Source organism: Suncus etruscus, chromosome 10 (assembly GCF_024139225.1).
Source record: "Suncus etruscus isolate mSunEtr1 chromosome 10, mSunEtr1.pri.cur, whole genome shotgun sequence".
NCBI classification, from domain to species: Eukaryota; Metazoa; Chordata; class Mammalia; order Eulipotyphla; family Soricidae; genus Suncus; species Suncus etruscus.
This window is the reverse complement of record NC_064857.1, coordinates 96913212-96927275: the sequence shown is the minus strand read 5'-3', so window position 1 is coordinate 96927275 and position 14064 is coordinate 96913212. Positions and strand designations below refer to the sequence as shown.

Below are 14064 nucleotides of genomic sequence, written 5' to 3'. Positions count from 1 at the left end.
GGAATAGACTTGAGTATTCAGAGATTGTCCCCCAGACATACTATTAATCTTTGATAAAAGAAAATAGATGAAAAATGGAGCAAGGAAAGCCTCTTAAACAAGTGGTATTGGGAGAACTGGTCAGCCACTTGCAAAAAAAGCAAACTCAGATCTCCATCTAATACCATACACAAAGGTCAAATCCGAATGGTTTAAAGACTTTGACATTAGACCTAAGACTATAAGGTATATAGAACAACATGTAGTACGCATGACACTCCATGACATTGAAGCTAAAGGCATCTTTAAGGAAGAAACAGCACTCTCTAATCAAGTGGAAGCACAGATAAAAAGATGGGACTATATTAAGTTGAGAAGCTTCTACACCACAAAGGAAATAGTACCTAGAGTACAAAACCCACCCACAGAATAGGAGGAGCTATTCTCCCAATACTCATCAAATAAGGGGTTAATATCTAAGATACATAAGTTACTGACAGAACTTAAGAAAAAACATCTAACCCATCCAAAAATGGGGAGAAGAAATGAATAATTTCTCAAAGAAGAAATACAAATGGCGAAAAGGCACATGAAAAAATGCTCCACATAACTAATCATCAGGGAGATGCAAATCAAAAAAACTATGAGGTATCATTTCATGCCACACAGACTGGCACATATCACAAACAACAAGAACAATTGGTGCTATAGGGATGTGAAGAGAAAAGAACTCTCATTCACTGCTGGTGGGAATGCCATCTAGTCCAGTCTATATGGAAAACAATATGGAGATTCCTCAATCACCTGGAAATTGAACTCCCATATGATCCTGCTATTCCAGTCCTAGGGTATACCTCAGGAACACAAAAATACAATTCAAAAATCCCTTCCTCATATCGATATTCATTGCAGCGCTACTGAAAATATCCAGACTCTAGAAACAATCAAGATGTCCTTCAACAGATGAATGTCTAAAAAACTATGGTACATATAAACACAATAGAATATTATGCAACCGTCAGAACAGATGAAGTCATGAAATTTTCCTATACATGGGTGTACATGGAATCTATTATTCTGAGTAAAATAAGTCAGAGAGAGAGAGTTAGACACAGAACAGTCTCACTTTTCTATGGGTTTTAAAAAATATAAAGGACATTTTTGTAATAATTCTCAGAAACAGTAGAGATGAGGGCTGGAAGATCCAGCTCATGATATGAAGCTCACCACAAAGATGGTAAGTGCAGTTAGAGAAATAATGACACTGACAACTATCATAACAATATGAATGAAGGAAGGAAGGAAAGTGGAAAGCCTGTCTCAAATACAGGTGCGCAGGGGGGTAGGGAGGTGGGAAATTAGGGGCATTGGTGATGGGAATGTTGAACTGGTGAAGGTGGGTGTTTTTATATGACTTAAACCCAACTACAATCATGTTTGCAATCAAAGTGTTTAAAAATATAAAATGAAAAGTAAATTTAAAAAGTGTATGAAGACTTAAGGAGAAAATGTTTTAATGTTAAAGACGCTTTTTAAAAGTTAGTGGAAAAACATATGAATACATAAAATGTCAGTACTGTCATTCCCACTCATTCCAAATTAAAGCCATTGCTGAGATAGCAAGATACAACTGAAGTAAATATAGCTACTTGTATTCTAACCACTGATATGGGTCCTTAAAATCCAGAAAACTCAAGAATCAGGATCCCTCTGCCTAACTCTGACATGTAATCCTACTTGATTTTCTCTAGACGTACTGCAGTAGGGACATGCATGTCTTTCTTTGGTCACCTTGAATTTTCCAAGTGAATGCTGTTCTCAAAGTAATGCATTGCAGCTAAGATGGATGCAGAGGAGCAGGAGAGTGGGTGCTTAGAAGCCACGTGGCACATGGCAGTTAAGGCCTTGTAATAAAGCTAGATTTCTCCTGAAATTTCATCTGACTGCCTTGTGAATTTCTTTTTTTAATAATATTTTATTCAAACACCTTGATTACAAACATATTGTGGTTGGGTTTCAGTCATGTAAGAGAACACCCCCCATCACCAGTCCAACATTCCCATCACCAATGTCCCAGATCTCCCTCCTCCCCATCCACTCCCCCAGCCTATACTCTGGACAGGCTTTCTATTTCCCTCATACATTCTCATTGTTAGGATAGTTCACAATGTAGTTATTTCTCTCACTAAACTCATCACTCTTTGTGGAGAGGTTCATGAGGTGAGCTGTAACTTCCAGCCCTCCTCTCTATTGTCTCTGAAAATTATTACAAGAATCTCATTTTTCTTAAAACCCATAGATAAGTGAGACCATTCTGCATCTTTTACTCTCTGACTTATTTCACTCAGCATAATAGATTCCATATATAAGAAAATTTCATGACTTCATCTCTCCTGGCAGCTGCATAATATTCCATTGTGTATATATCTACCACAGTTTATTTAGCCAGAGTCCTGCTATGGTAAATAGTGCTGCAATGAATATAGGTGTAAGGAAGAAACTTTTGTATTGTATTTTTTTGTTCCTAGGGTATATCCCTAGGAGTGGTATAGCTGGATCATATGGGAGCTCAGTTTCCAGTTTTTGGAGGAATCTCCATATCGCTTTCCATAAAGGTTGAACTAGATGGCATTCCCAGCAGCAGTAAGAGTTCCTTTCTCTCCACATCCCATTCAACACTGCTTGTTCTCATCTTTGTGATGTGTGCCAATCTCTGTGGTGTGAGGTGGTACCTCATAATTGTTTTGATTTGCATCTCCCTGATGATTAGTGATGTGGAGCATTTTTTTCATGTACCTTCTGGCCATTTGTACTTAATTTTTTGTCAAATTTTCTGTCCATTTATTCTCCCCATTTTTTGATGGGATTAGAACATTTTTAAAGTTCTGTCAGTGTCTTGTATATTTTGGGTATTGGGTGAATAGTTTCTCCCACTAAGTGGGTGGCTCTTGTATCCTGGGAACTATTTCCTTTGAGGTGCAGAAGCTTGTTAGCTTAATGTATTCCCATCTGATAACCTCTGCTTTCACTTGTTTGTACAGTACAGTTTCCTCCTTGAAGATGCCTTTAGTCTCAATGTCATGGAGTGTTGTTCTATATACCTTATGGTATCAGGTCTGATATCAAGGTCTTTAATCCATTTAGATTTTACATTCGTACATGATGTTAGCTGGGGATCTAAGTTCAATTTTTTGCAAGTGGCTAGCCAGTTGTGCCAACACCAATTGTTGAAGGGGCTTTCCCTTCTCCATTTAGGATTTCTTGCTCCTTTATCAAAAATTAGGTGACTGTATGTCTGGGGAACATTCTCTGAGTACTCAAGCCTATTCCACTGATCTGAGGGTCTCTCTTTATTCCAATAGCAGGCTGTTTTGATAACTATTGCTTTGTATTACAGTTTAAAGTTGAGTAAAGTAATTCCTCCCATATTCTTTTTCCCAAGGATTGTTTTAGACTTTTGAAGAATGTCATAGGTATCTTTAGAGGGATTGCATTAAATTTGTACAATGGTTTGGGGAGTATTGCCATTTTAATGATGTTAATCTTGCCAATCCATGAGCAGGGTATGTGTTAACATTTCTGTGTGTCCTGTCTTATTTCTTGGAGCATAGTTTTATAGTTTTCTTTGTATAGGTCTTTCATATTTTTTGTCAAGTTGACTCCAAGATATTTGAGTTTGTGTGGCATTAATGTGAATGGGGTTGTTTTCTTAATGTCCATTTCTTCCCTATTATTATTGGTGTATAAAAAGGCCATTGTGTTTTGTGTGTTAATTTTGTAGCCTGCCACATTGCTATATGAGTCTATTGTTCCTAGAAGCTTTTTGGTAGCGTCTGTAGAGTTTTCTAAGTAGAGTTTCATTTCATCAGCAAACAGTGAGAGCTTGACTTCTTCCTTCCCTATCTGGATGCCCTTGATATCTTTTTCTTGACTAATCCTTATAGCAAGTACTTCCAGTGCTATGTTGAATAGGAATGGTGAGAGAGGACAGCCTTGTCATGTGCCAGAATTTAGAGGGAAGGCTTTTAGTTTTTCTCCATTGAGGATAATATTTGCCACTGGCTTGTGGTAGATGGCCTTAACGATATTAGGAAAGGTTCCTTTCAATCCCATCTTGCTGAAAGTTTTGATCAAGAATGGGTGTTGACCCTTATGAAATGCTCCCTCTGCATCTATTGATATGATCATGTGATTTTTATTATTCTTGTTGATGTTGTGTATTATGTTGATAGTGTTGTTGATATCCTTTTTCAGATGTGTCAATAATTGTATTAAATATTTTGCTCGCCCCTCATTCGGTGCATAAATGTTTAGGAGAGTGATTTCTTCCTGATGTACACATCCCTTGATTAATACAAAATGTACATCTTTGTCCCTTACAACTTTTCTGAGTATAAACTTTGTGTCATCTGGTATTAGTATGGGCACTCCAACTTTTTTATTGGTGTTGTTTGCTTGGATGATTTTCCTCCAGCCTTTTATTTTGAGTCTATGTTTGTTCTGACTGTTCAGGTGTGTTTCGTGTAGGCAGCACAAGGTTGGATTGAGTTTTTAATCCACTTAGCCACTCTGTGTCTCTTAACTGGTGCATTTATTCCGTTGGCATTGAAAGAAAGAAATCTCATAGAATTTAGTGCCATCTTTTTTTTTGGTGTGGCGGTTTGTCAGTCTTATCTTAAAGTAGATCTTTCAGTTTTTCTTTTAAGGCTGGTTTTGAGTCTGTAAAGTTTCTGATCTGTTGTTTATCTGTGAAGCCATGTATTCTTCCTTCAAACCTGAAAGTGAGTTTTTCTGGGTGCAGTATTCTAGGTGAAGCATTTATTTCAATTTTGTTTGACTTTTGTCATTATGTCCCACCAATGTCTTCTGGCCTTGAGTGTTTCTTGTGACCAGTCTGCTGTAAATCTCAAGGATGCCCCTTGAATGTAATTTCCCTTTTTGATCTTGCTGCTTTCAGAATTCTGTCTCTATCTGTAAGATTTGTCATTGTGACTACGATGTGTCTTGGGGTGTTTTTCCTGGGGTCTCTTTTAGTTGGTACTCTTCGGGCATGCAGGATTTGGTCGCATGTATTCTTTAGCTCTAGTAGTTTCTCTCTAATGATTTTTTGACCATTGATTCTTCCTGGAGCTTTTCTTCCTGGGTCTCTGGGACTCTAATAATTCTTAAGTTGTTTATGTTGAACTAATCAAAGACTTCTATTTTCATCTGTTCACATTCTTGGAGTAATTTTTCCATTGTCTGATCATTCGCTTTAAGGCTTTTTTCCAATCTCTTCTGCTGTATGGAGTTGCTGAGCATCGCATCTGCCAGCTCACTAATTATATCCTCAGCTGCTGTTACCCTGTGGGACAGCTTATCCATTGAGTCCTTCAATTCGTTTACTGAGTTTTTCAGGTCTGTTACTTGACCTGTTATTTCAGTTTGGAGTTTTCTGATTTCTGTCTTCATATTTTCTTGGTTCTTATTAGTGTTCTGTTCAATTCAATCTATGCTTTGAGTTCTGTGACTATCCTCCATATTTCTTCTCTAAATTCCATATCTGAGAGACTGACTAGGTCAGTGGTGGGCAACCTTTTTTTTCAACTGAGCCAAATCTCACCAAAACCATAATTAAAATTTATTTTGAGAGCCACATTTTTAAAACCGAAATGTCACCCCCCCATACCACATGACCCAATTGGAGCTGTGTGGAGCCGGCAACCTGGGCTGCATACAGGGCGCGCACTGACAGAGGCTAGGAGCAGAGTCCTGACTCCTGGAGCAGCCGCCCAGCACACAGAAGAGCTGTATTAAAAAGTGTAGTAAAGAGTCACATGTGGCTCTCGAGCTGTGGCTTGCCGACCACTGGACTAGGTGGTTGGCTATTTTCAGGTCATCAGAGTTGTCATCTTCATTCGCTATGCCTGGTGCTAGCCTGTGTTGTTTCCCCATTGTCACATTTGTATTCTAGGTTTTTCTATGTATTGTGGTGGTATTCATTGGCCAAATGATGTGCGTGGAGGCATAGTGAAGTTGAGCAGCTGCGCTCCTCTGGTTCCACCCTTTCTGGGCAGATCGACTCACCTCCAAGGACAGAGAGGTCTTCGGGGGTGAAGCCACACACAGGATCAAATCTTCAGCCCAAGCACGCAGCAGAGAAGACAGTTCAGAGAGATATGCTGGGCTTCAAAGAACCAGCTACTTGTGAATTTTTCAACCATCACCCTGCAACCTACTGACCCACCAGCTGAAGGGGCTGCGGGCACCAGGCCGAGTTGAGAAAGGTTCCACCCCATAACACTAGAACTTAATAATTAATACAACAGGTGCCCATAGGATGTCAAACTGAAGAACTAGGACTTTAACAACATATGAGCGGAGCATGCTGATGTGGCACATATATACAACAAAATACTACATAGCTGTGAGGAAGGATGCAGTCATGCAATTTGCTGCAACATGGATAGAACTGGAAGATATTATATTAAATGAAGCCAGAAGGAAAATAAATACAAGATGATAGTATTTATATGTGTTATTTAGAATAAATATCTGAAAGAATGCGAAAGTTTAAATTGGGGTTGTCGAGAACAATCTTGGCCCTAAACTATAGTGAGAGAAGAAAATAAACTGAGTGTAGGAGGGGAAAGACAAATGTGAAACATCAGGAGATGAGGCAAAAGTGAATCTGGTGTTTAGAAAGGACTGAAGTAAATATCCAATCCACAGAGTAAACACAATGAAGTCATGAGAACCAAACTTTAACAATCAAACTGGGCCCGGAGAGATAGCACAGCAGCGTTTGCCTTGCAAACAGCCCATCCAGGACCAAAGGTGGTTGGTTCGAATCCCGGTGTCCCACGTGGTCCCCCGTGCCTGCCAGGAGCTATTTCTGAGTAGACAGCCAGGAGTAACCCCTGAGCACTGCCGGGTGTGGCCAAAAAAAAAAAAAAAACTTAAAAATTATCCCATTTTAACAGTAGGCTGGGGCACAAGGTGGTGGCATGGGATATACTGGAAACATTGGTAGAGGAGGGGTTGACATTGATGATAGGATTGGTTCTGGAACACTGTATGTCTATTTAAAAATAAAAGAAAATAATGAAGATTTGGCTGCCAACTCAGAGCCGATGATAAAAAAACAAATGCAGATTTGAGCATTTTTCCTTCTATGCCTACTTACAATGCAATGTTTTAATGCATTATTACTTCATAAGATAATGTTCAAGTAATATTCATGTACCCTATCAAATAATTCATTGACACATTACATTAGATACAAACATGATATTAATACACAATTTTAATTCATGAACAATTATATTACTATAAAATTTAATTTTTTAAAAGTTATAACATACGATCTTTTCCATAGATATTACCTGAAATTTCATAATAAATATGAATTTCATCTTTCATAATAGTAAGTCAAACTTTAATGACTTTAGAATATTTTAAATTCCAACCTGTAATGTTTGAAAACGTTTAGTAAATGGTAATTCATCTACTTCCAGAATAAAATCTTCAATTGCCATGATCAGCTTCTGTTGCACATCATTTCTTTCCAAAATCAAAATTTGTCCTTCATTCTAGAAAAATAAAGACTATTATTAATATCATTGTCTTTTTATGTACAGTTTTTACATGTTGATTTCTATTAAAAATTACCATAAAGTTAATAAAATGTAATGTTACATATCCCAAGTCAAATAATACGTAGGAAAAACAACTCTGAGATAACCAAAATGAAAGTGGTTTTTTTCTTTCTTGAATTAAAAATGAGATTCCCCATTATTGCTGCATCAAGTAATGTTTCTCCTTCAAAAAGTATAAACCCCTATAATTACATACTGCCTCCTTCCGACTTCCTTCTCATCCTGAATTTCTTCATTTATTTTTCTTCCAAGATTCAGGATATGAAATTTCCCTAGGGTCTAATTGCAATATTTTAAGGCCCAGGAGATGGTTCTGATAACTGAAGTAATCCCAGGCACATGATCCCCAAGAACTATAGGATGCACCCCCAAAAATCCCACTAGGGATCTTGCCACTGGGCCCTTGCCAAGTATGGTCCCTAAAAATATCATAATCTCCAATGTACCATAACTATATCTGGAAATAGGTATGTGAGAAAGGTATGACAAACTATAAATATTATCTTTAGTACAATACTGATAGTATATTGTAGTGCTTGTAGTATCTATTAAGATACATGGAAACTATTTTTAAATCAGTCCTATACTCAAGAGAGAGAGAGAGAGAGATAAGATCATGTCCTAAATAAATACATGTTACCACTACCTATAGCAATGTCTGACACATACATTTTTTTTTTCAGAAACACATCCTGTGATGCTTGAGGCTTATTCCCAAGCATCTTTGCTCTAGGAGTACTACTGGTAGGGCTCAGGAAACTGCTAGAGATTGAATCTGGTTCAGCCACATGCAAGGAGAGTGCGCTACCTTGCTCCAGACTTTTTTGGAGGTGGGATGAGAGAGAGAGTGTGTGACGCATACTCTTAAAAGGTTGAATTTTAGAATACACTTTCTTAGGTATACTCAACAAGACTATTTTAAAATCACAAGCAAACAAGAATTTCTGTCAAAAGAAAAAGAAAAAAGACAGGTTGAAGAACTGTCCAAAATAGACAATATTGGGAACCAAGATACAGCACAGCAGTAGGACATTTGCCTTACACAGAGCCAACTCGGACAGACCAGGGTTTGATTCCTGGCATCCCATATGGAGCCTCCAAGCCTGTCAGGAGCAATTTCTGAGCACAGAGCCAGGATAACCCGAGTGCCACAGGATATGACCCCTCTCTCCCCCCACCCGAAAAAAAACAAAATAGACAATATTAAAACAATAAGAATAGGATTAATACAAGAAATTAAAGCATAGCAACACTAAGCCACAATTATAACTCTGTATTTGTCCAGTTAATTACTCTATGGTGTCACAAATTGAGTAAATGTAGCCTAAAATAATTACTGATCATCAGTAGTAGTGGGGAAAATACTTTGCTTTAGGGGAAAAAAAATCACTGTTTTTCTAGAAGAATACCAAGTCCTAGAGGTATGCTAGAGCTCTCTTACTCTCTGTTCTGATCACTTTCATATCTTCGAACTACCAAAAAAAATTTGTTAATGGGCTAAGGGAGTCTCAGCCCACATCTGCCATTTTCATAGCAGAAAAACAGTCCTACTCCTCTAGCAAGCTCCAAAAGAAAATAATGCCACAGATACTCCCCAGGTAGTCTGGGCCTAACTGATACCTCTGTGGCAGTCTCAGAAAGAGTGGGAGTGTGTTTTTCTTTGCTGCATGAATCATACATATCACTCCAGCACCACACCCACAACCCTCCAATAGAAATGGCCCCAGTGCCACAATTTAACCTTAGTCAAACTGCCAAGCCACCAAATTTGTTTCACATCTATAAATCTTTTTAATTTTAAACAACTGTAAAAAATATGTCATATGGTTAAGTTTTTTGATTTATGTGTTACCTGTGTAATAAAAATATTCAGACACATAAAATGGGAGCAGAAATGCCCATTTGAAAGATTTTAAGAAAAAGTTTATAAAACACTTAAATTTGTTACTTTTACTTCTTTAAGGAGTGACTATTTTACAGTCCAAATATGTACAATAATTCAAACCTAATAGTTTCCCCATATAAAATGTGCCTGGAATTTCCAAAAGCATAACGATTCTGTAGATTTGAGCCTATAGTATATTACCAAACTGGACAGAATAGGTATTGTACTGAGAAAAATTCTTTCAAGGTACAATCCCACATGCAGAAATAACCACTATTTAAGTCAAATAATTTCAAACATAAGGCCAAAGAGATAACACAGCAAGTAGGGCATTTGCCTTGCAATGGTCAACCTGGGTTCAATTCCCAGCATCCCATATGGTCCACGGACGCTGCCAGTAGTAATTTCTGAGAGCAGAGCCAGGAGTAAACCCTGAGTGCCACTAAGTGTGGCCCCCACAAAATGTAATAATAATAAAAATAATAAAGAGAGTACAACACTGAATATAAAACATGTTACTCAGATTAGAAATTAAGTCCCATTAGCACATGGAAGCCATCTTAGTTTTCAAGCATAATGCCTGTCAAAAGCTACTCCTTCTTACAGAAAAAGCTTCCAGACATACTGAATGAAAATGCCAGCTGCAGGAGTCTGCACCAAGTACTTCTACTCTAGTTCCTCCCACTGCAAAAACAATTTAAAAAATGGAGATATATTTATCTAAACAATATAATGTCTAATGAAGGTTCTAGAATGCTATCAACTTATCAAAGGAAGACCAGGAATTAGGTCAAAAGTCAAATTCTCATGAAAAAAAGGAAAATACTTTCTTAACCATTTATCTAAAATCATTAATATCTCCCAACATTTCTTACAAAGCAATAAAAATGAATCAAGAGGGGACATGAAGAAGGTGGGGCATTGGTGTTGAGAATGTTGCACTAGTAAAAGGGGTGTTCTTTTTTATGACTGAGGCCCAAATATGCTTGTAATCATGGTACTTAAATATATTATTATTTTTGTTTAAAAGTTTAAAAATACGAACCAAACTTAGTAAGATTCTGTAAAAGTTAAATTCTCAAACCAACTAAACCAACTCTTCACCATAAAATGGTGAGAGAAATTCATCATTAAGTTCACTATTAAATTCTCATACCATCTATAGTTATTCACAATCAAACAGTTGGTGAGAGGTAAAGAAAAAAATTCCAAATGTTTTGTTTCCTTTTTATGAAGTATAGGTAAAGCTGTTAAAACATGTCAACTTTTATAGTTTTGATGTAGAAAACTGTATCTTCATCATCACCAATTAAGAAAAATTGTTGACCTACCAAATCTTGACAAGTCCGAATATTCTCTTGAGCTACATTGAAGTCTTTCCAAATTCTCTCTAATTCATTCAAAGATGCTGGAGTAGTGAAACACCCTTCATCCAACACTTGTATAGCATCTGAAAGGTCATTTCCAAAACGAACACAGATATTGGCACGCCTATTTTTTAAGAGGAAAAGAAAAGAATTTTAAAGTTTATATTAAAAAAGGTTACACTTAAATAGGAAAGATATAGTTACTATTTATAATAGTAATATTTATAATAGTAATAATATAATATTAATATAATATACAATATATTATATAACTATATGATTATACTAATATATACAATATATTATATTTTAATATTATAAATAGTAATATAATAGTAATAGTAATATTTATAACACTGACTAGGAAACGATGCCTTTTAAAACTTAATGCAAAATAACGATTACAAATTTCAAAGATGTACTTGAGAAAAACTGAACTTTTTGAAACTTTACATAAAAGGACAACTTCAAAAGTGTCCATAATTTAAAAATAAATTTTTAAGGAATTACTCTTCTCAGGAAAAAAAAAACAATTTTTCTAACTCTGAAGTTTTTCTGACTGTTTTCAAGCATGCAATTACAGCATCTTTCCTTGCAGGAAAGAGTTTCAGGTGAGGAATCCTAAAGTCAAACAGTTCTCCAGAGGATTGATTTAAAATATGCTTTCACTCTTTAAAGAATCCATTCTCTTTCCATGTCTTTAGTTAATAAACTTAATATTAATAGTGAGCTGTGCTAATATACTCATGGCTTTCTTCTCCATTTGTTGAGAAGAACAAAGTAACAGTGTATTTGTTCTTTTTGTTTTTTAAATGATTTTTATTGTGACCAATGTGAAGTATAATTCTTTCACGGTAATATTTGAGGTACACAGTGGCATTGAATCAGTGGTATTTCCACCACCAGAATTAGAGTTATTTTTTTTAAGTTAAGATCTAATTGTGCTTGCTTAGCAATACCAAAGGCAGTAAGTCTTTTGGGGGGAGGGGGTTTATTGTTGTTGTTGTTGTTCATTTCTTTGTATTTTATAAATAAATTCTGTAATTGAATCATCACATATAAGTTACAAAATTTTTTATTTTTCTCTTGGCTTCTGACTCCAAGAAGTCTTCTTTCTTTCTTCAAACAAAATATAAGAAAGTAATATAGATTACTGAAATCTTTATTTTGCGTAGGCCTGAAATATTCTCAAGCAAAACAACTGAACACAGTACCTTCCTACCAAATTCCCACTGAGATGTCAAACTGTTTTTAGTAATTTCACTGTCAACAGATGACTTTAGCAAACTATTTTTTCCTAAATGGAGCAAGGAAAGCCTCTTCAACAAGTGGTGTTGGCAGAACTGGTTAGCCACTTGCAAAAAAACGAACTCAGACCCCAGCTAGAAGGTAAAATCCAAATGGATTAAAGACCTTGATATAAGACCCAAAGCCATAAGTTATATAGAACAACACATAGGTAAAACACTCCATGACACTGAGAAAGATTAAAGGCACCTTTAAGGAGGAAACAGCACTCTCCAAACAAGTGGAAGCAGAGATAAACGGATGGGAATATATTAAGCTAAAAAGCTTCTGCACCTCAAAGGAAATAATGCCCAGGATTCAAGAGCCACCACTGAGTGGGAGAAACTATTCACCTAATACCCATCAGATAGGGGCTACTATCCAACATATACAAGGCAGTGACGGAAGTTTACAAAAAACAAACATCTAATCCCATCAATAAATGGGGAGAAGAAATAAACAGACACTTTGACAAAAAAATACAAACGGCCAAAATGCACATGAAAAAATGCTCCACACATCACTAAGATCTCCACATCATCTCCACTTCAGGGAGATGCAAATCAAAACAACTATGAGGTACCATCTCACACCACAGATATTGGCACTCATCACAAAGAACAAGAACAAGCAGTGTTGGTGGGGATGTGGAGGGAAAGAAACTCTCATTCACTGCTAGTGAGTGTTGGGGGCTGCTTGAACCCTGAGCATAACCGAAACCTCTGAAACTTCAGACTCTGCTAACGATACAACCAGAGGCACACATGCCCCTGAGACAAAGGAAATAGTTAACCACTAAAATTAAATTACACAGAGTAGCCTAGCCATCAGTCCAGGAGGAAGTAGGACTTCTACAACAATGTGCCAGCTAACATTTGCTAAGATTACAACGTATCCCTAAACCTTGAAATTTTACAATAACTTTTCTTTTACTTGCCTATAAGGATTATAGGTCCCACCTTGTGATGTAAAAAAATCTGAGCCTGGAGCCAGGAATAACCCCTGAGCACTGCCAGGTGTGACCCAAAAAAAAACCAAAAAAAAAAAAAAAAAAAAAAAAGATAAACAAAATGCTCCCTTTAGACAAAGTAGACCTCTGCTCCACCCCCGGCATTACTCCTCCCTATTCCCTGTTTTTTGACTTGTGCTGATAACCACCTGCAAGAATGTAACTAGTGAAAAAGGACTGAAATTTGAAGTGTTGTATGCCATATATGGAATGCCTCCTGTCCAATGAGAATTTGACACGTTTGCCTTACTCCTCCCCACTCCCCTGTACCTGGCTTATGCAGGTACTGAGAAACAAATCGAGCTTTGTCTCTACCATATATGGAAACATTCCTTGCCTGAAATGATGATTGGTGTGTTTGAATTTCCCCCATGCATCTGCCTATAAAAAGCTAGCCACCCCTTACAATAAACGCTTTTGAGCAGCGCCAGTTGTCTTAAGCCTCCTTCTTTCTAACCTCTCAAGTTTGCTTCACAGATCGGCTCTGCTCGAGAAAACCCACGAATTACTAACAACCTTCATTCCCACACCCCCGCGGGTCGGGGGTCCCCCATCGGGGGTCACAAGTGGGAATGCCATCTAGACCAACCTTTATGGAAAGCGATATGGAGATTCCTCCAAAAACTGGAAATTGAGCTTCCATATGATCCAGCTATACCACCCCTAGGGATATACCCGAGAAACACAAAACTACGATACAAAAATCCCTTCCTCACACCGATATTCATTGCATCACTATTTATAATAGCCAGACTCTGGAAACAACCAAGATGCCCTTCAACAGACGAATGGCTAAAGAAACTGTGGTACATATACACAATGGAATATTATGCAGCAGTCTGGAGAGATGAAGTCATGAAATTTTCCTATATATGGATGTACATGGAGTCTATTATGCTG

General features: G+C 37.1%; 1 protein-coding gene across 1 annotated transcript in view; it reads right to left on the bottom strand.

Annotated features, from left to right (window-relative positions):
* LOC126020004 (serine/threonine-protein kinase 31-like) overlaps nt 1–14064 on the bottom strand; it is a 136979-nt gene that overhangs the window by 90179 nt on the left and 32736 nt on the right. Inside the window, exons 9-10 of the mRNA XM_049781440.1 lie at nt 10833–10992; nt 7428–7550 (exon numbers count right to left, since the gene is read on the bottom strand). Of these exons, the coding sequence (XP_049637397.1) occupies nt 7428–7550; nt 10833–10992 (283 nt within the window). The remainder of the gene's footprint in view (nt 1–7427; nt 7551–10832; nt 10993–14064) is intronic.